The 23,738-nt window shown below is 32.6% G+C and overlaps 1 protein-coding gene across 1 annotated transcript in view; it reads left to right on the plus strand.

Annotated features, from left to right (window-relative positions):
- The first annotated feature begins 10,299 nt into the window (after window positions 1-10,299).
- LOC105327902 (uncharacterized) overlaps window positions 10,300-23,738 on the plus strand; it is a 30,845-nt gene continuing 17,406 nt past the window's right edge. Inside the window, exons 1-13 of the mRNA XM_066071043.1 lie at window positions 10,300-10,423; window positions 10,580-10,793; window positions 10,937-11,095; window positions 15,443-15,791; window positions 18,128-18,425; window positions 18,848-18,974; window positions 19,077-19,301; window positions 19,437-19,646; window positions 20,409-20,686; window positions 20,783-20,933; window positions 21,083-21,295; window positions 21,485-21,638; window positions 22,922-23,172. Coding sequence (XP_065927115.1) covers window positions 10,302-10,423; window positions 10,580-10,793; window positions 10,937-11,095; window positions 15,443-15,791; window positions 18,128-18,425; window positions 18,848-18,974; window positions 19,077-19,301; window positions 19,437-19,646; window positions 20,409-20,686; window positions 20,783-20,933; window positions 21,083-21,295; window positions 21,485-21,638; window positions 22,922-23,172 — 2,751 coding nt within the window. The 5' untranslated portion in view covers window positions 10,300-10,301. The remainder of the gene's footprint in view (window positions 10,424-10,579; window positions 10,794-10,936; window positions 11,096-15,442; window positions 15,792-18,127; window positions 18,426-18,847; window positions 18,975-19,076; window positions 19,302-19,436; window positions 19,647-20,408; window positions 20,687-20,782; window positions 20,934-21,082; window positions 21,296-21,484; window positions 21,639-22,921; window positions 23,173-23,738) is intronic.

The raw sequence follows: 23,738 nt of genomic DNA on the forward strand, positions 1-23,738 counted from the left end.
CGAATATTTTTTGAAAATCAAGGAAAATCCCATAAAATCTTACACTATGATTGAGATTCTCTTAATTGTAAAAATATTACAAATAATAAAACACTTTAAAAAATTCAAAAGAGTTTATGAATGGTAGTGGCACTAAATAGATACAAAGCATTAAGATTTCAGCAACAATTTAAAAAAAATATTCCAGTCCGAATTTCCTCTATCAGTTTTCAAATCCCTACCCAATATTGATCCAATTTTACAAAAAATTGAATGATGATAATACAAAAACATTTATAGTATTGAACTACATCTTATTCTGTAGGCATAAAGATTATATGAGGTCAATGATCAAAATTTTGAGATATGGTGTCTTTCATCGTTTTTAAGCTTTTTTCAATCTTTTTGCAAGTCGTGCCATAAGATTATTTTAATAAATAAGTGATGTAAAACCAACAGAAAATATGTCATATTATATATACTAAAATATAAAATGTTAACTTTTAATTTTAGAGTTGTGCCAAAAATTTTTAGCTGAAAACAAAATTTACAAAATTTTAGTTCGAATTTCCTCTGTTTGGCTAAACGTCTATTTTCGTTCGAGCCTACTTCCATTAAAAAGTAAAGATGTCGAATGTTTTGTCAATAATAATTCATTTCATTAATACTTTTAGTGTTTAAAACAAATTTTACTCATTAAATGGAACTTTCTTACAATCCGAATTTCAAAAACTCAAACTCTGAGTAAACAACACCCTTAATATGTATGGAGGGTAATCGTGTTCAAAAATCCAGACATGTAAACTTGTAAATCCGAATATGCAATCGTGTAGATGTGTGAGCCTGAGTATGAATATGTGTTATTCTGATCGTGTAACCTATAAAACTCGGGCATAAACACGTGTAAGATTTGACTCGGTTTCTTCGCATGATGCACATTTTGCAACCTTATTGTTTACATTAGTTAATTAAACCTTCAACTTTGCACACTTTCAATCCGTAGTTTCTGCATTTGTAACTTCAGGCTCGGCAATAGCACATCTGACATGATACAAATTAACAAATGTAAAATCTACAAGTTTGTCGAATTTTGACATGACCTTATATTGAAACAGTGACGTCACTGATAGAAAAAGGCTAGCTGCAGGTAAAGGCATGCCGTAATCGCCGGAATAGGGACGGAATAAATAAAAAAATAAATAAATAGGCTTATAATCATATTATCTCTGGATAACAACATTTCATAGAGTATTATTTTTCGGAAAATTAAATTATGAGATTGGTGTACATTTTTTCAAGAGAATGTGTAAAAGATGCGAGTAAAGAATTCGATCGGCTTCGGATATCCTCTTAGAACTGAAAAAAATTACATTTAATGACTTTGTTTGAATACACGTGTATAAAGATATATACGCATTTTTATTCATAGCCGTCGGAACCGGGAGGGGAGGGGGCTAGGGGGGACTTAGCCCCCCCCCCCCCCCCCCCACACACACACACACTTTTTTGCCAAGTTAGACGTAACCATTAGGAACATAGCAACAGGGAGGATTCACCCCCCCCCCCTACTTTTTCCTCGCAACAAACAAAATTGTTCCTTAAAAGACCTTAAAGAGAATGAAATATTAATAGTGATATTGAAAATTAGAGTCATAGTAGGTATACTATCAACCCCACCACCACCACGGATTAGTAATTTCATGATTTGGGGAGAAAAAAATTGGGCAGGTAAGATTGGAGTTATTGATATAGTCTCCCGCATGGGTTAGAATATTCATGAATATGGGGATTCTTGTCAATATTTTTTATGATTAGTTTAGCCCCCCCCCCTATCAATTTGCTTCCGACGCCACTGTTATTAGAGTACATGCAACAAATGTTAAAGTATAGGCCTCGGCTGAATTAAGAAAATTTCTCCAAATGCATCCTTATCGCTACCACAAAGTTGTGACAAGACCTCCCTCCCCCCACACCCCCGCGAAAAATTGAACGGGGTCGACCAGCAGAGTTGCAAAGTTATCGATAAGAAAAACAAACTATTTAAAGACATTGGTTTTGAGATTGTGATTAATATGAGACACCCTCTTTAAAAAAATGAATAAAAATTCTAAAGATAAGGTTAACTGTCGTGAAATTAAAACATGTATATATATTATTTTAAGAAATGATTCTTTGCATTGTCGGCAATATATAGGGAAAAAAGCATATCATGCAGGTAAAAATTGACATTTTTTTTTATTATTTCAAGGAATTATTACGGTATATGAGTATGACGACCTGAATGTCGGTTCAATACAGACTCACTTTGTGAAGTTGGTTGATTAACATTTTCTGGAGAGCTATTATAATACAGCTTTACAGCCACTTGTGAACTAGCTGCAGGTCTGTAGCTGCCTGTCTAAAAATACAGATGGACGATCTGGGAGCTACAGTGCCTCCCATAGTAAAACTTCAATTTACGGCGCACAAAAAATACGCGTTAGTTTTATATTATTATTGAAGATTGTGTTATTATTTATCTTTCACTTACATGTACACCACAACAAAAAGTATAAATACATGTAAAGTAACATAAATTCTTCCGCTAAAAATTACCAAATCCTTGCAGTTCGTTTATTCTAACTATTTCAGAAAAATAACAAGAGTAAAATTGGGGTACTCTATATGCAATGTTTTTGCCCAAAAATGACTAAGTTCAACAGCTGATATTTTTTCATAAATTATCAGAAATCAAAATCCTAGCAATTTGCATACCTCTGATATATATGTATAAATGATCTGCAAAAGAACAACTTCCTATCTTGAAAACTGTTCGAGGAGTTATCGGTACAATAAGGGTACCTTTTTGACAGCCACTCGCCCGCCTGCAATTTTTACTATTTCAATAATCGGAAACCCGGTTAAAAATTCTCTCTCAAAATTCTTAGAATTCAGAAGCAATGGAGTTACATGGGACCTCAGGAGGTCTTCGAACCCCATGCCACTCAAAATATATTTTCCCCCTTAGGAAATTTCTTGATCCGTCTCATTTCTAGAAAAGAGTACGCATTTACTTATATTCCAGTTTAAATTACATGTCAATTTTTTTTTAGAGAAATAAGATATTAGGCATTTCCTTTTATAATACGATGAGATTTATATCTATACGGAAATTAGCGCATTCGTCACATCGGCAACGATTTTTTTTTTCTCTACATGAACCTCTTCCTGTTTGGTCCAGCTTCAATCATACCTCAATTTTTTTTCTTAAAATAATACCGGTGTTTTCGATAGAAAAGGTGTCGTTCATTAAAAGCTTATTGCAACAGTTTAGCTGAATATTATGACTGGTTTTTTTTTCGTTCATTCCGGCGGTTACGGCATGCCTTTTCCCGCAGCAAGGCAGTTGCCATATAAGGTCATGTCAAAATTCGACAAACTTATAGACTTTACATTAGTCAATTTGTATCATGTCAGATGTGCTATCGCCGAGCCTGAAGTTACAAATGCAGAAACTACGGATTGAAAGTGTGCAACGTTGAAGGTTTAATTAACTAATGTAAACAATAAAGTTGCAAAATGTGTATTATGCGAAGGAACCGAGTCAAATCTTACACGTGTTTATGCCCGAGTTTTATAGGTTACACGATCAGAATTACACATATTCATACTCAGGCTCACACATCAAAACGATTGCATATTCGGATTTACAAGTTTACATGTCTGGATTTTTGAACACGATTACCCTCCATAAATATGACATAATTTTATGCTCTTATTAAATGTTGGAACCACGTTAAGGGTACTCTGTAGCTCTCAATTTTAGGTTGTTATGTCAATTCCAGCACATTTTCTTGTGATTTCTGTCCATCAAAGCAAAAAATGCATCGTATCACTATTCGCATGTCCAGCCTTTTTATTCCTTGATCTAGAGACAAAAGGCATTGCGTAGATCTCTGAAATGCACGTTAGTGTACCCTAATTTTTAGCCGGGCTCTGCTGAAAGTAGAGTCATGGCTATAGGCAGGCAAATCGCCAATGTTACTATAAATAGCACAACTTCTTAAACAAAAAACCAAACAGCGTCAAGGTAAAGCTTCCGCTATACCAAAAGGTTACACAAAGAGCCATGTTATGTCAAAAGTGTTGGCATTTTGTTTCTTTTTTTTTTAATTTCGAATGAATTGTCTATCTTTTTTAGTTTTCTTATTAATAACGCGTTTTTAAAACATTACTTTGCATTTTGGACACATACAATGCGCATGAATTTCCATGAACTACTTTGCTACGCGATGAAGAAATGGGGCAACTGTTGAACTTTTTAACTTCTACTAGACAGACATATTTTTTTGTTTATAGCCGCTTACAAAATTTGGTCGCTCTCTGACGCTTTGCCGACATTAAAAGCATGAGAGAGAGAGAGAGAGAGAGAGAGAGAGAGAGAGAGAGAGAGAGAGAGATTTTCAGTCTTTACTATACAATATGCATAAAGACACACCAAAAGAGCCCGGCTTTCAGTACTTCAGTACTTTGATTTTAAACAGTTAGAAAAGAGTGTATATTATATCTGTTTCAAAACATTTTGTTGTTTTGAGCTTTTTTGAAGCTTGTAATTTATTTAAAAATACAAATCTTAAAAGAGACGTAAATTCAAGACGCGGTGATGTCACGTACATGTATATACCATGTTGTAAACATCAATATCTTGATAAGTGTTCAACGAAATTCAATCAAAATTTTAATTCGAATTAGAATTGTGATAAAGGAAAGAAGTAGCCCAAAGGCATGTTTGGTTGCTGTAAACCAACCTGCATTCCAGACGACTTTATTACGCATTTTATACGAAATAAACTGGTTCGAGGCGACTTATTTTTGTGATCAAGATCTCTTAAAATTATATACGTTCTAGGGATATTTCATGACTGGTTTGCATTGTGTTATTTGTCAAAAACACGAATATGGATTATCAATTAATGATTGCCCGATTTATTTTTGTTTAAAAAAATGTAACCATAGGGATCAGATTAGGACACAATAGGAGCTGAATTGAGGAAATAGAATAATTAGAAAATGCGTCTACTTAACATACTTTTCAATTGCAAAAATAACAATAATTTTTTAGGTTATTACAGAGGAATCAATGTAATTAAAGCGAATGCCTTATTGTGTTGCTTTGAGTCTTTTTCTATTAAAATGTTCAGTTAACAGTTTGAGTCTTTACCCTCAAATCATGGTTTTTTTCCCTTGTGTTAAGAAGACACACATTGTAGGCCCTTGGGGTCATATCTGACAATACCTTTTTAATACCCTCAAACCGCATTTTGTGTTTAATTGTGTTTTTATGTACGTGTGTTTGTATAACGACAATTTTAAAAACAAAACATAAAAATTATATCTCAATATCATGTCCGACCTTATCTTGTGCTGTCTTGTTCCTTTTTTCTGTTCTTATCTTTAAAGGGGCATGGGCACGAATTCGGGCAAAAATTATTTTTCCGATTTTAATATTTACAATGCTTTAGAAAGGCATTTTTAATAGCGAGCGCAGCGAGGCAGCGCGAAGCGCCGCTCGGGTAGCGAGCTCCATAGACAACATGTACGAACGGAGGAAATTCGAGTTGAAATCTGCACATTGTTCAAAGAAAATTTTGTGGACCCGCGTGAAAACGTTCTACTATCCCAGTGATCCTTTGCAGTGCATAGCAACATGGTGGAACAGGAAGCGTTTCAACGGAAAGTTCTTACCTCTAAATCTAAAAAAAAACCTGTACCTATCTGAACTTTTGCTGACATATGACGTCATTTCCTTCCCCGAATTTGTCCGACAATTTACGATAACTGTCGAGCGCAAAAGAAAGTTAACTATGACGTCACAAAGATCTCGCGTTTTAATTTCCCGCGATACATTTAGAGGCGGATCAAGCATCTGTACTGGATGTAACATGTAGTAAGTACTCAGTATCAGTGTTAACGGTGACTCTTTGGCTGATTAGTTTTGTTTTGATGATTTATTTTTTTTTTTTGCTTAGTAAAATTAATACACATGCAAGTTCCATGCTAAATTTATTGTCATATTTATCCAATCATATGTGCATACGTTAGGGAGGTGACAAAAAATTATTAAAAAAGAAAAGTCTAATCATTATTAGATCTACGTGCAGCCACGTCATTTTGTAATGAATAAATAAAAGAAAAGAATTAAACTGTTAAAAATCTACATGTATTTGTTATATAGTTGCATACTTGCATATGTGGTCAAACCTTTCAATAGTATTGGATATCACACACTAAAAAAGGGCACATGTCTACAACGCTTATATAGCGTACAAAAATTGAAAAGATTAAAAACAAAATTGATGTCACAGAGGAAATAGTTCAAACACAGATAACACAGACACACAATTTATTGTTTACTGATTTTAATGATCATTATTAAAAGGTAAAGGAATGATAAAATATAATTGTATTTACATAAAAAAAACCAAACGGCTTTGTGTTTATCTAAATATTTAAATAATTCTAATTATCATTTTATTAATGCTCAGTGGTAGTTTGTTTAACTGTACATGTATAAGCCTAGGAAGGGACCATTGGAATAAAAGTTTAATAACTTTGGGTTCCTTGCGGCGGTAAAAGTTTTCAAACAAAGCCCAAGTTTTTTGGTTAGGGCAAGTCCATAGGTTGCATGTTACAATGATGACAGATGTGTGGTTCCTTCTGCGCTCACCCAAACGGTCACGCCGGAAAACATATTAAGCAACCGAAATTTGAGTGTCATTTGTTGAGTTATATTCGAGTTACAGGGCTTGAAATTCTTCGCAATGTAAACAAAGCGTTTATTTACATTTTGAACGTAGAAGAAAAAATTTCAGTTTTAAATTCAAAACTGGTCTGTTAAACGGTAGGAACTGTTTATCCATACTTAAAATAAATAGCAAGATAGACAAATAAGCTTGAAAAAGATTTTTACTGGTATATTGAACCTATGTATTACAAACAAAAACAGGGCTCGAGCCTTGTTTACATGACAAAGACTTGTGAGCCCTATATCTTGCTTAAAACTCTACGAATGACTCTCAAATTTTATTTGATAATTAGAAATGCCTTACTGAAGCATTGTAAACAATAGAAATAGAAAAATAAAATTTGTTAAAAATCGTGACCATTTAAAGCAAAAAATTTATGCTCATATGACCGATGCGAGAATTGAGCCTCTTTTCGCAGTTTGTTGGCTTTATGTTTTATTTTCAAGTTCTTTGTCTTTGCTTTGTTTTCTTTTTATCCCCTCGCGCAACTTGTTGCAAGGGGGATATAGCATCGCTGCTGTGCGTGTGTGTGTGTGTGTGTGTGCGTGTGCGTGTGTCTGTCCATTGTCAGCTCTTTAGCAAAATTCCAAGAAACCCTCAAATGAATATTCATGAATATACACTTCTTTGGCATGGTAAAAGGACACACCTTATTGATTTCCAAGTCAGTTGATTCAATATTTTTTTAATTATCGTAAAAAAGCAAAGTTAAAACATGAATTTTATGTACGACTTGACAATAGACATTTCCGGTAATTTTATGTACGACCTTAAGTAAATAGCTACCGTATGCAGTTCAAATCAACAACCTAATATTTTGGGATTTTAATTTTATAAAGGTAAAAAAAAACAAACCTGTTGTTGTATTGGAGGTTTAGAAGATTGTCCATAGGTAAAAGTTGAAGCGGGCAAGAAATTAAAGTCATCCTATCAACATTGAAACAAGCAGTCGCCTTTTGGATAAATTGTCCCGTATTATTTACAATAGAACTAGTTCAAAATTCAGAAGAGATTTTGACAGATATCGCACATTTATCACGCCATGATTGTTTCATATTAATAATAGCTGTATATCTACTACTATGGGTTGACATACCACAAGCAACTAGAATTGTCCATCAGAGCCGGCTACAGATCGCTAGATCTTCAGCTACGTTTCATAATATATACGGATCGTTTATGTATGCTTATATAAAAATGAATGTCACTTAATAAATCTAATTATTTTACTTTAAAGCATATGTGTTCATGAGTTTCTGCTTGGAATATGAAAACTGTGCAACCACGTACATGTAACCCCCGTCCCCCAATTTAAATACCACAAAGCTTGGGAATCAGGATAAAATAGATATTATGAATTCAAAGTTGTTTTTAGAAATACTTGTGTCATATTTTTTTTGATCTGATGTATTTTGATCTGAAAAATGCACATGTATTTTCCTAAATAATGCATTCCCCCTACAACAAGTCATGTCGCGAGGGGATGCTCCGCTTTGCAGTGCCCTTGTTTTATATTTTGAATTGCGTGTTATTTAACTTACAAGCAGTGCTTTCAATATTTTTAGATTCCTCCATACCTTTGGAAGATTGACGAAAACAATTATCATATCAGCCCAACGTTACATGTATTTACATCTAAAAGATATTACAGTTTGTTATACTTTCATGTTAAATACTGAAATCTGATTGGTTAAGACGCAGTTAATAATATTTACTATTACCCTCAGCGTTAGCAACGCACTTGGCAACGGGTAACATTAAAAAATGTTACATGCGCGAAAATTATGCGCGTACGGTTCGCTGTAGAATTCACGTTATTCCTATATAAAAGCAGTAAAATTTTCTTAAAAATTTTAAAAAAGACATTCAGTATAACAAAATAAATAGTGCCTGTTTGGGAGGATAACAGTTGAAATTGACACCCCTCGAAAACCATTGTCAACCTCCGCTTTGCGTCGGTTGACAATGGTTTTCTCGGGGTGTCAATTTCAACTGTTACCCTCCCAAACAGGCACTATTTATATACTAGCAACTGTTCGTCCTGAATATTACTAAAAAGTTTAATTTTGGATTGGGGTCAACTTTTAAAGAATTATCGCTATCCATAAAAACTTATTCGAACTTGAGATCTGCAAGATTGTTTACATATTATTTACCAACTGTGCCACTAAAATTGACACTATATAAATAGTGCCTGTTTGGGAGGGGTGTCGATTTCAACTGTTTTCCTCCCAAACAGGCACTATTTATTTTATTATACTGAATGTCTTAATTTTACAGAATTTTTTACTCCTTTACGTGAATTCTACGGCGAACCGTACGCGCATCATTTACATGCATGCAACAATTCGTTGTGTTACCCGTTGCTAAGTGTGTTGCTAACGCTGAGTGTAATAGAACGGATTATCAACTGTGTCTAAACCAATCAGATTTCAGTATTTAACATGAAAGTATAGTATAATGAATTAATGTGGCGGTATAGACAGTTTCGCTGTAAACTGAAATCGCTATGTAGAGATGTACTGTCATTAAAAGTAAAAATAAAAGGGTGAGCAGAATTCTCAAGTTGACAAAAAATTATCAAACAAATCAAAGATGGATGTCAAAATTGATGTGGACAAAAGTACATTATGAACAAAATACGATCATCAAACGAAAACCCCCTCAAAATCTTGTCTGGTTATGTTTTTTTCATCTTAAATTTTTTTATCAATTCATGTATTTATTTTTTTTTAAGGAAAGTTTTAGCTACGATATACATTATTTTTAATTACAGAAGCTTGTTCTTGGCGAGCAGACAGCACTAGGTGTTATCCAGGACACTGTGGCGGGGAGTTGGCGGAAAATTGCGAATGTGTGAAGGGATTTACTGGAACGCATTGTGAAATAAGTAAATATCGAATTTATATAAACTCATACGAGATAGTTGGTATAGTAAAGTATTGCTAAAATTGTTCCCGCAATAAACACTTAAAAATGACGTTATAATTTCTAGTGACGGAGTATGCAACCATTGGATCAAATTGGTTCAATCTGCGGCACAAACATTATGTCCTCAATAACCCATCGGGTACTGTAGATGCAGGACCACACCCCATTATCTGGTCAAACTATGGAGGTTGGGATCTGGCGGAAACAGAGTGGGACGCAAAATATACAACCAATGGAACCAAGCCCAAACATCACGATCATTATATAACAAACTTTGTGTATGGAATCGTCAACGCGTCTACTGTTTTGAATTTTTCAAAAACCGTCATGCAGCCAGTTGTCACATTTTTCAACACTACAGATGCAAATAAAACTATGCTCTCAAATCAGACATTTAGAGCAGATAACACCTCTAGGAATGCAAATACTACATCGTCTAAGGACTTCAATGTCACGTTTGGTAAATTTACATATAACAATTATGAATTGTGCGTATTGTTTAGATTGTACAACACTTGTTTTAAATGAGTGAAATGATTTTTTTAGAAATAATTTTTCACATATTTAATATTTTAATATATTGCAGCTCCTAAAACCATTGAAGTAATGGAGACATATATTTGTCCCAACGTTTCAATCGAAAACCCTGCAACATCATCATTTAAATGCAAAAGGAATTTTTCATTGATGTCCGGATCACAACCTTATAACTTTACTTCCGGAGATACGTGTGTACATGTAACTGTATAAAATTATAAAACAAAAACAAAATATTAACTTCTACAGAAAAAAATAGTATTTGATATATAATTTACGTTTGTTAGAAAACACCAAAAACCGATACTGATATTAAAGCTTTTATAAAAGTTTTTGATTGTTTTCAGAATGACTTTTACTATTGAAGCTGAAATCGGGGGATATCTTACAATGGATCACAGAGAAAATAACGAAAGCGAGATACACCATTTGATAGGCACAACGAAGACTTTGCAGTATGTTTTCCGCTGGGACTTTGTTCAACCCTATCACTGTGTCGAACAAAACGCGAACCCCGAAGAGTGTGAAGATCCTTTAACTGTTCAAGATATAACAGAGAAAGTAAACATTTTCATAATTTGATCATGCATGTTGAACAACTTTTTTTCAAGAATTTTCTTTGTATACTAATAGGTTGTGTGCATATTTTACAAAATTTTGGATAAGTTCCATTTATGGTAAACTGTAAGCTTATTCTATTCTAGTCAATGATAACAATAACATGGGGTGATTGGTTTGATGACTTGGCAGGACTTCGGGAATACAAATATCAGATACATACAGTCTCAGGCCTAAGCGACATTTTAATTGAAAATGGACTACAAGAAGGTGGAGAAGGAACGATACATCTTAATGAAACATTTGTAAGTTCTCGTATTAAGTGTCCTTGTTTTGTTAATATTTATCACAAAAAATCCTTTCATTAAGTGATATTAAGATGTTGCACATAAAATATCAAAATTTCAATCTAGAGACTCCTTTTTTTAAATAAGTTTTTAATTTTTTCGCATAATGATGATGAGTCACAAAAGTACACTGGAATCTAAAATAAGTTTTACTCCTCAAACAATTCAATTCTAACAAAACGCAGTCACTATCTCACCAGTCTGAATCAAGTCATTTGTAAATGTTTGATCTTCTCTTTATGCCTTTAAACGTAGCAAAATGTACTAGCAAGGCAGTGTTCACTAGTATTCATAAATTTCCATATTCTATTTATTTACTGTTGTTTTATTTCATGCTTTTTGGTATTTATCATGCGGAGACTGTTTGCTCAATCAAAACTTAAGCTTCAATGAAAGCGCAAACTGCACGAATTGACGTTCTATATGTATATACAGTGCTACAAACTATATATACATATACAAACTATACGTATATATAGTTTGTAGCACTGTCCTTCTGATAGTTTTGAATTTTAGCAACACCAAATGCGTATATTTCTATTGCTAAAATTAAGATGTGTCAGAAGGACAGTACATGTAACCTTCCAGATATTAAAGCGTTTGCTATTTCATATGCGGCATACTACAATATATACGTCGAAAAAACATTGACGCCCGTTTACAAATTTTATGGGAAATAGGCGAGAGATTTAGAGGGTAACGTTGATATAAACAGTTAATAACTTTTTAGAGCATCACACGGTCTAGCGATCATTATACATGTACGTAGTATATTGATAGAAAACTGTTAATCCGCTATAGATTTAATCATTATATCAGTTTTACATCAAATAAAACAAACAGAGATAACATCAAAAAAATATAGAATATACATAGGGAAGTAAATTCTCTAAATTGATTTTACAAAATTTTGGAAAATTCTATTGTCTACTTATGAATTAAAATTTATTGAAACAGACGCATAGAATACAGTAGATGGTTCGGAATATTGTAATTTGTTTCTTGTAAGGAATGTAAAGCATTTTATATTTCAAGTACATTATCACATTCAAGAATAAGATGCTTTGTAATTTCATTCTTCTTGCATATTTTACATTGACTGTGGATTTCTCTATTCCATTTACTCAAATAAACATTGTTACAAAGAACTACTGTAGAATCATTAATTTTCATTGGGGCCAATTTTCGTGGATTGCTGAAATTTTATAGGTTCGTGGGGACGTAATTTCGTGTATTTTCTTATACCTACAAAACGAAATATGACTTTATTACCCTAATATATTATTCGTGGAGGATGTTAATTCGTGGATGAGAGGTACCCACGAAATCTACGAAAATTGAGCCACCACGAAATCTAATGATTCCACAGTATTACTTTGTAATTGAATTCTGATAGACGTTTATCAGAAATATCTAATATTATCAAAATATAAACATAAAATATTAACAAAATCAATATTATACTCCTTTTGTAAAACAGTATGATAACAAGGTTTACTAAATTTTTTATTTACTAAATTCTCATAGAAAAAACTACATCCGTAATACATTCTTTAAACCTGAATAGAAATTAAAATAAATATAGTTTTGCATATTAGTGAACTTACAATTTGAAAAATCAAAATTCCTAAATAGTGGCTTGAAAACAGAGGAAAGAATCTTAAATTCACATATCCAGTTTGATTAATTCTTTATGCAGTCTTTGAAGTCTGTAAGAGACGTGAAATTACCTTGATCATTTAACAAGTTGTTTACATATATAATTCCACATGTAATCCAATTTTTAAAAAAAAAAGGGAATTTCCCTTTTACAAAAAATTGCACTTGTTCCAGATTGGTTGTTGTACAATTTTAATTGATGAAATATTTTTGAAGATTTTAGGCTTACATTCATTGAATGAGCATAAAACTTGTTGATAAAACATAATTTATTTGGTAATTTTCCCACTTTTTGCATATTTTCTATCTTTTTTCTGAAATTGTAAAGCGTAATTCACATCTAATATGTTAATTTGTTTACAGTAAGAATCTAAAATTTTGTACAGAATGTTTTGTTTTTTTAAAAGTCGATGAACCCATGAGGTTTTAAATGCCTTTTTTGCATTCAATATCTTGTTAATATTATGTTGCAATGTTAGTTACTAGTATACCGTTATATCTACATCCACTAATTAAGGTCTTCAACGGTAGACCTTATTGTTATTGCTTTGTTTCTTTTCCTCTATTATTATTGGGTTTTTTTCGGTAAGGTTTTCTCAAAACGCATCAGCCGATTTTCATGAAACTTTCAGAACTTACTCAAGACAAAATTTGTAAGAAACTGGTCGATCATTTTTTTGATTGTCACTTCCGGTCCCGAGATATTAAAGATTTTATGTTTCTGTTTGTGGCTTATTTTTCTAAAAAAGTCTGAAAGATTAAACTTTCAAGTTTTCAGGGATGGCAGACAGTCTCCAGCCGCAGTGTCTCCCGCATATTCGAACGTTCGCCGACACTTCCAGTCGTCACCGGAAGGAAATGAAAAACCTTAATTTTTCAAAAAATGTTTACTTGTTTTTTTTGTTTTTTTTTTTGCTTTTATTCGACAGAAACGCTCTTTAATAGTTCGAAAATGAAATTTGTTTTAAAATCGATCCACGCATTCTCGAGATTTTCGGATCCAAAGTCCTAAAGCGAGAGTCTGCGTAGCTCAGTCGTTAGAGTGGTGGACTTATGCCCAGGCGACCCGGGTTCAGTCCCCAAGTGCCAAATTTTTTTCTTTCTTATTTGTGTTTTGTTTAACGATTTTACCTTTAAATAATTGATTTTTAATGTTTTCTATTTGATTTTTATCATAAATGAAAATAATAGCGGGTTTTTTTTTTCAATACAAATATAGAACTCGTTTCTATTAGCAGCTTGCTAAATTCAGACGCTCGTCGCATCGCCAGCATCAAAGACATGCCGCCAAAGTGCAGTACGACGGCATTAGAGTTCGCTAGGTTGTTTTGTCGGCTTCAAAGAAATGCCAACATCTCAATGTATGCACACAAAATTTATCAATGCACCAAGGTTTTCAGTATTCTAAATGGCTTTAAAAGGAGTAGGCCTACTGTTTAGTATATATTTACATATGTAGATGCATGCATGCAGGTATAAATGCGTTTATTGGTGCTTATATGTTGCTTATATATTGATTTCCTGAACACTTTAAAAACTATAAAATATCTCTCTTACTCTCTCTCTCTTTCTCTCTCTCTCTCTCTCTCTCTCTCTCTCTCTCTCTCTCTCTCTCTCTCTCTCTCACGCAAGAATATTTCAGCATTTGAGTAACTACTACAGATAACATACAGTAGTGTGGCTAGAAGCTTAATGTACATATATTTTCATCTACCGAGTATTATTTCCTCTATTTCTTACGGAAACTTAGGTAATTTATAGCTCTATAGAAACAGCTACACTGAAATTATTTACACGGCCCATTTATCGATTGGTCGAAATCTACAGCGGCTGAAACTGACAGGACTGAAATTAATTGACACGCTCTCTTTATAGCGACTTAAGTAAAATCACGGCCTGCACGAAACAATCATGATGATAACATTAAGTGAATTTTACTAACTTTTGATAATCAATTCATTAATTAGTGTAAAGAAAGACATTAGTATAAACAATACAATGCTTTCTTTGATGATTTGATGACCTTAAGAATTAGCATTCGTTTTGTACGGAATTAACGTATATAAACACTTAAACAATAAAATGCTTTTTTGATGATTCATGCGGGTTATATCATTGCAGAAAAAAACTTTATGTTAGCGGTTTATGTATTTTTTTCTGCAACGTCGCTACATGTACCTTCATATCCCGAATGAATCATGAAAGAAAGCATTTTAATGCTTATATACGTTAATTCCGTACAAAACTAATGCTAATTTTTAGGGTTGTATGGAACATCTGTCAATATAAGTGTAGATAATAGAACATTATGATTGGAATACTTTCACCGGTTTAAAAATATTTAGAGAGGTAAAAATTGTAAAAACTGGAGCGGGATTCGAACATATGACATTTAGATTCGTAGTAAACCCTCAAACCCACTGCGCTTTGCTGTTGGGTGACAATATTGGGGAAGAAACTTCTTAATATAATTACACTTCATTTTACTGTTTATTTCGATAAACAATACGTCACAACATGGAAGTGTCCCGTACCACCTTAGATACCGTGTCAGGACATATAGTCCTCTGAAAATGAATGTTTGGTGTTCTTAAAATATCGTTGAAATGATCATTATCTATATTTTAATGATTACTATATTTTCAGAAACAGCTCAATCTATCTGAAAAGGGCGTACATTCTATCCATTTGACCGCCTATGATAAGGCAGGAAATTACAGAAGTACAAGACGTTTTGTATTATATGACAACAATTCTCACGTGTCACAAAATCCGACTGTAAATTCGCGTGTGGAAACTGCCTCACAGAACACAAATTACACGTGGGTAGTTGAAAATACAACCCCAATTTACATCAACTGGATACACAGATTTAGAAATGCTGAGCATCACGAAAGGAAATGGTTAAATAAAATATCGTCAAGTCATGGAATCTCAAAGCCATATGATGATTACACAGGCATAAGAAATGTGAATCAAATAAAGAATGTTCAAGGTAAGCAACAGTTATATTGAAATATCTTTCCATTAAAAATGAATTGATGTTATCATATTAATAGAATTTTGAAAAAAATGGTACACTTGTTAAAAGTAAATAATTATATAAAATATGTACTTAATTTATATTATAATATCAATTCTTAAAAAAAATTGACAATTACTTTTTCTAAAAGATTTAATTGAAATTGTAATTTTATAAAATGGTTATCTGTCATTTTTTTCTCTTAATGATAGTGTGGGGTTAGGTATGAAAATTTATTCTGATTTAGAAAAAGCCAAATGAATGCACGTTTTACTAAAATCTGTTTGTAAGAAAATTAATTCTTAGAATATTAATGAAGTAAACGTGTCTTTGATAAAGACGTCGCGCACGGTGTTGGTGTTAATTTCGGTAACGTAAAAAAACGTCAAAAACGTCGTTTTCACTCGTCATTATCATAACGTAATGATACATTTCATTAACCACAACATACAAATAAATTAAAAAATAAGACCTTTAAATTGATTTTTTCCCACATGTAAGAGATTTTATATTTCAAAACTGTTATATAAATAAATTTTTGTAAGAAATATCAATGTTCAAAAGCATGTGATTCGCTCACAGCTTTCAATTCTTATTCCTAAATTCTTAAATGAACTTCCTCTGAAATTAGTCATATATCATAAAGAATAGCTCTTGATTCAAAAATGATATACAAAACTCCTTCATTCCCGAGTCTTTTCTACCCTTCTATGTTTCCTTTTTTCTTCATTAATGTTAATTCGTAGTGTAGCAGTCAAAGATCCCGTTGAAATAATCAAAATATATGTTCATCGTCACATTACGTTTAACGTCATTGCGTCATTTTACATGTACCCTATATCTTAATCGTAAAAATATATTAATTCGACCGGTTAAGTTCAGATATTTATCATCAATTATGTCTTTAAGTTATTATTCCTATATTTTATTATTATTATTTTTATACTCTGGTACTTTCTTCACAAAATAATTTGTAGTTATTTATAATTTTCTCTAGAACTGTTTTTATGAAGAAAAACACCCCGCACACATACTGCATGCCGTAACGTTTAAGTCCTTGCGTCATTTTACGTACCCGTGACATATCATGTTGACATCATTTTTTTCCTAAAAATCAATTATATTTATTCGCAATGCTTGTATATTTGGCATCAAATTGTTTGGGAGAAAAAGCACATTTCTAACTGCGATTCATTTTTGTGAATTTTCTGCGCGACTTTTTAAAAGAAGTGTCTAAGTTACTTTCTCTTTCATTGCTTATGTAGTTTAATGTGTTTTTATGAAAGTGTGACATTTCATGTTGACATTCTAAAATGTTTCTGTTAAGAAAATTTGTGGACACATTTGCTTCTTTTTAATGGCTATACAACCTATGACAATGCACATTCTAAAATGATTTCTATTATTATGAAATATAGCCAACATTTTTTTTTTAATGGGCATGATACTTGTGATCGCCATGCTACGCATAACGTTTGACTGTGAAATGTATCTCTTGTGACACGTGTCTTGAATAAACTCCAGCATAACGATCTTTTTTTTATCATTGAAAATTAAATTATTATAAAAAAATATATTACGAAAATTTTTCACAGAAACAATTTCTCTTTATTAAAAAAGTCATATATCTAAAAAAAAAAAAAAACTTCAATAGATCATTGCAAGTTCCTGAATTACAATTTATATTTTGGCAATTATCTCATCTTGCCCTGGCCATTTTCGAGGATTTTTTCGCATCTACAACTCCATTCTGGGAATTCTTTGATCCGGCGTCCATCCCTGGCATTGATTACGTCAAAAACGTTATGACGTATATCTGTTACATTATCAAAATAATTAGTCCACCAAAAATTTCCCTCCCAAAATGAAAGTTCACCGAGATAATGTAGTTTATTTGAGATATGTACCCAAAAAGTGTTACCTATCTACATGCCATTTCTAGAAAATTTTTCAGATTTTAACACCGATTTATGAAATATAAAAAACAATTCCTACATTTTATTACATGTTTTGTTGAAGTCCGTATACATTCGAACAGATCGGTATATAAAATTACATATGTCCAAATTTTTGTTTTTAAAAGTACTCAAATACTGTGCGCGCACCCTGAAAGGACATTTTAACACCAACACCGTGCGCGACATCAGAACATTTAAAGTAAGCTTTATCATGTGTTCAATGTGACTTTGAAACCTTATCTTACTTAAATTCTTCCAGATGACAATTGTTTTAACGATCAAGCTGATTTCTGTTATACGTTTTACCTTGAATTATATACAAAAATAATAAAGCTTAAGGTTTCGCTGTAGGATGTGTTGACTTTAGGGTAGAATATTTTGTATACGATGGAACTGGTGTAAAGGATCATCGACCTCCTACCTCAGTACAGAACATCTCCACACAGTCAGAATTCCTGACAATGAATTGGTCGGACGGGGATAAAGCAGTTATCACGATTGTTGCAGTTGATATCTTTAATAAAACATTAAACGACACACTGACAGTTTATAAAGACGGCTCGCCACCAGTGATAGAGAACCTTTGGTTAACACGAGGAGATATACTCAATATCAGTGTACACGGATTGGAGGATTTTACAGAAATGACGTAATGATTTGTTTATTTAACAATTTCTCTAATTTAAAGCAATAGTCAACGTATTTGATTTTCGTTTACCATTTCGTATAAAGTGAATAGACTTTTTTCCTCTAAAAAAACAACAAAGTTGGACACAAAATTTTAAAATAGGCTAAAAGCAACTAGAAGAGCATTTTAGAATGCGCGCATTAAATATATTAATGATTAATTAATAAAATGATTGCACATCTGAATATATAATTTGAAAGAGAATATTTGAAGAACAAATCATTAATTGATGCTAATTGAACGCGTGTTTTGAAATTTTAACGATACTTTCCCGTGAGGAAATTTTGTTGTGGCCACACTGATCTGATACATGTTTTTATCTTAACATCAAAATAACGTGTGAAAGATTAAAGTAATACATACAATTTATTATTGCATTAAAGGATTGAATGGTTGGCGTACGATTACCACAGTGGTATTGATAGCATTTACTGGAGACTGTACGATAATTTTACCGGAGAAAATATTTTGCATGGCCACGAAGATCTGCCTGCTCAAGGGAATTCTAGGGTAAATTCAACTTAAAGAAAATCTTGATAGAGAATATAATAAAAGCTGATTAAAGAAATGAATTATTATCCGTTTTTCAATTGCAATGTTTATTTATTGCAGGACATAGATGAATGTAAACTTATATACGGAAACTACAGCAGAGGACCAAACTGTTACCAAACAAACCACTGGGGGACATTTCACAGACATTATCAAATAAAACCGGAAGTCAAAAGAGATGGTGGACTCCTTTATAACAAACGCCTTGGATTACATGATTCGGATTATTTCCTAGAAGTTAATGCAACAAACAAAGCTCTCTTGTCAACCATACTGACAAAAAGGGTTGGTTTTACGATCAATTAATATGATCATATACATTTATGGAAATGAATAATTGGGTGCTAATTATGCACAGACGTTTCTTCGTATACTCAGTATTGTATGTTCTAAGAGTAAAGGCCATAAATAACTTTGTAGATAACAATTGATATTTCACCTCCACATACTGGAACTGTACAGGACGGCATTAGAGGAACTGACGAGATAGATTTCCAACAGAGCAAGACACTGAACGCTTACTGGAATGGCTTCTTTGACAAAGAAAGCGGTGTTATGTTTTACATGTACGGTTTCGATAATGTAAAGATCCCAACATTTGATTTCCAGCTCGACTCAAACAGTTCTATTGTAAGTGTTATATCTAAATGGAACGAGTTCTAATATTTCTTTTGTACAAAAATTGAGATTATCTCATGCATTCTATTTTACAACAGCGTCAAATTTAAATATCGACTTTATCATCCCGAATTGCTAAAGAGTCATTTCAAAACTTATTTTACTATATGACTTCATGTAATTTTTGAACACCTACCAAATTTTCCAAATTTCCTATCGCCTTTGATTTTTTGCTTTAGGTATCTTTTGAAAACGGGAACATAAAAATGTTAACTGTTTGGCTTATTCAAGGGAATACTTTATAGTTATTTTTCAGTCTTAATTCCCTGATTTTTGGTCTTTTTGGTACATCTTGGAAAAAAGGAATATTATTGTACAGATATCATCTTATTTATATTGCTGATAAGGTTCATCTGAAGCTTCAAAGACTTCTTAAAATGACGATATTTGACATAATTGAATTCTTGCAAATCAATTTGTAGTTGTACTTTTACATTTATATGCAGTGTCCATATACCAGAAAAAAAATGATGAAGTTAACACCATTGAAGGCATTTACACACTTTATTAACAACACATACAAATTTTTACGCTTAATATTTTTTACAAATAATTTTTAATACTCCTTTATTTCAAAAAGATACTTTTTAAAGGGAAATGCACTAGCGACTGCTAAGATAAGCTGGGCAAAATAATGTGCTCTAGAGTTAAACTTTATCCTACAAATCAGACCAAAGATATTTTTTCAATAATTGTTCATTCTATAATATATAGGTTAAAGAAACCTACTCACTCCATGCCACTCACACAGTTACCTCAGAGGGGACGTATTATGCCTGCGTGGTCGCCTATAACCGTGCTCTTGAGCCCTCCGACCCAGTTTGTTCTGACGGTGTCACTGTCACCACAGATGTTCCTTCTGTGACTGAGGTAGACATAAGTTATGCCCATGTAAGAGAGGGATTGGTCACAGACGTAAGGAGAACAAACTACTGGATTATCAGTACAAACAGGCGCAGACAATTAATTCATAGCCCAACAACAGATTGTGTGTAAGAACGATTCTGTATTTTCTCTTTTATATTATGAAGTTTACAATATTAATTGATTGTTTTAAAGACTTTAAAGATTGACATTTTTTATATCAGGAACAAGGCTGTACCTCTGTCCAATGTTGACATGTTTCCATCAGAATATCTCACAAATGGATCTACCGTTCAAGTAAATGGGTCGGTAGTATGTGCCAACACATCAGCGACATCCTTAGTAACAAGTCCAATGATTTCCAAATCTTCAAATGTAAGTAGCGTGGCGGGTTTGTGAAAGGGGGGTTGTACATGTTTTTAAGCTTTAGTTGTTTTTAAATCAAATGTCTATGGTATAACTCGTTTTGTCTTGAGCAGGTATTTAAAAAAATGTTATAATGTTTATATTAATATCTAATTTAGATAAAATTATCTTGGTCGTCAAATGAAACGTTAATCCACGATTATGAAGTTGGGTTATCTACACTGTCGGGAAGTACTGCTCCAGATATCATGGCCTTCAGATCTTCAAAACAACATCGCCATATTCACTTAATCCACACGGATATTCCTGATGGAAAACCGTTCTATTTCATCATTAAAACTATTAGCAAGTCAGATGTTAGAGGGATTCAGGTATAACACAGACATATTTTTAGCATTTGAATATTGTTCCAAAATATATTTTGTAGTTTAATGTTGGTTCATAAATTAGAAAAAGAGCAGGGTTTTTCGAAATAAACTTGTTAAAACATGAATTGTTACAAAATAAATTTTCAAATTTAATTTTATTCTAATTGATAGTTTTAATCTCTTTCTATTAAGTCGGTTGGACCTTGTTTTCTTGACACAACTCCACCAATATTTTCTCCACCCATTACTGTCCACCATGATAGTGGACATTTGGTAGTATACTGGAATGTTGGGACTTTCATCGATCCAGACGATCCATTTCCTCTTGATTTACAAGTTGCTGTTGGTAAGGAGTTTCAGTGATTAAATTCACTTCATAAACAAATGGCTCTTTTGGCTCTTTCGAAAATAGCTATACAAGATAAAGAAGTTGATAATCAATATTCTTCATTAAAACTAACAAATCAGTTATTTGCAGGCGTGTTTAAAAGTTGTTTTAAATCAAGGGTACCGTTTTTCAGATTTGCAGAAAAAAAATACAATTTCTGTAAAGTTCTATATGTAAAGCCGCAAATATAGAATTCTATACTCTAAATGCACAAAAATAACATTGAATTAATTCCAAATTCAATGTAATTTTCCATGCAGATATTGATATTATGGAATGACAACGTTTTCAATAAAAACTTGATTTTGACTTTCTCTTTAATTATAATATTGTTAAATAATATCGTAGCAATATCATAAAGTTTTGCAAATGGTGTATTGATTTCGTATTTTATCTGATTGTTCATCACAGATTGATAAATATTATGAACTCGCAAAATGAGTACTTTGAAACAATTTCTTTTAAATTAATGTTGTAATCGACAATGAAGCAGCTGCAATTACTAAATTGACTTGCAAGCACATGGACAATTATTGTTGATCCTGTTTGATGACTATAAGTAAATAGAGAAATAATTTGTCTTTGCCCTTTCAATCGTGTTTTTGTTACGTAACTTTTGATTGAGTTAATTAAATATAAAATTTTGTGTGAATCTAAAATGTTAAAACTCATCTTTCAAGTATTATAATTTGAATGTCAATTAGGCCTGCTGTTTTCTATCAGAAATGATGTTTAGCCGGGCTCTGCTGAAAGCGGAGTCTTGGCTTAAGGCAGGCAAATCACCAATGTTACTATAAATAGCACAACTTCAAAAGTAAACAAAAAACCAAACAGCGACAAAGTAAAAGCTTCCGCTATACCAAATAGTTACGTAAAGAGCCACGTTTTGTCAAAAGTGTTGGCATTTTGTTTCTTTTTTTTTAATTTCGAGAGAATTGTCTATCTTTTTTAGTTTTCTTATTAATAAGTAAGCGTGTTTTAAAAACAAGACTAATGCATTTTGGACACATACAAAGCGCATGAATTTCCATGAACTACTTTGCTGCGAGAGAGAGAGAGAGAGAGAGAAAGAGAGAGAGAGAGAGAGAGAGAGAGAGAGAGTCTTTACTACACAACATGCATAAAGACACACCAAAAGAGCCCGGCTTTCAGTACTTCAGTACTTTGATTGTTAAAGGACTCTAAAACACGGCTTATTGACTATGTACTATTCATTTTATATTTAAATTGAATATAAACAGGTCATAGTCCAAGAGGTACTCAGGTTCTGAAGTATTCCCAAATAATGGCTGGTGCCAGCTGTAGTATAACAGAGCCACCAACATGTACAGCCATTCCTATATCTGACACAGAGTGGCGATTGCACGGAAATCATACATACTACGTCACTGTGAAGGCAGAAAATGATGCAGGACTGATATCTTATGGTGTGTCCGATCCTTACATTCATAACGTTCAGCTTCCTTCAACTGGAATTGTCATGGATGTACCAGTATGTTATTTTAAAAAATATCATGATAATCGTTTACATTTTGCATTGTTTTGGTTAGGTAAAGAGAAATTTTAAGTTCTGAAAGCTTGTGTTTTAACTGTTTCTAAAAGCAAAATATCCGCCTGCAAATTTGTCGTACAAAATACGGGTCAAATAGAATGCATCAGAATTAATGAGAAACATTTCAAAAACAAATAAGCAACATTTTCAGGGCTTAAGGTAAGGAAAGTAAATAAAACAAAAGTGAAGCTTTAATAATATTCATGTTCGTCAGAAATCTCAAATGGCTAAGTTGTATTTCTCAACTATAGAAGCAAATTTTGAGACCTCGGAATGTGTTTGTTTATCCTGCATCTCTTCCCATCCTTTAAGAATTCAAAGAAGAACGAAATGAAATCTAATGGAATATAGTTTTGTACATTCACTCTATCCGCTCGTGGGTTTGTTAAATTTAGACTTTTTCATTGTTTGTTTTACGATTGTAGAAAACTATTAGATTTTTTAGCTAAAAAAAAAAACTCTTTTACTTATAATTTCTATTTAATTCTTGTTGTTTTGACTTGTAG

The sequence above is a fragment of the Magallana gigas genome, chromosome 9, assembly GCF_963853765.1.
Source record: "Magallana gigas chromosome 9, xbMagGiga1.1, whole genome shotgun sequence".
Classification (NCBI taxonomy): Eukaryota; Metazoa; Mollusca; class Bivalvia; order Ostreida; family Ostreidae; genus Magallana; species Magallana gigas.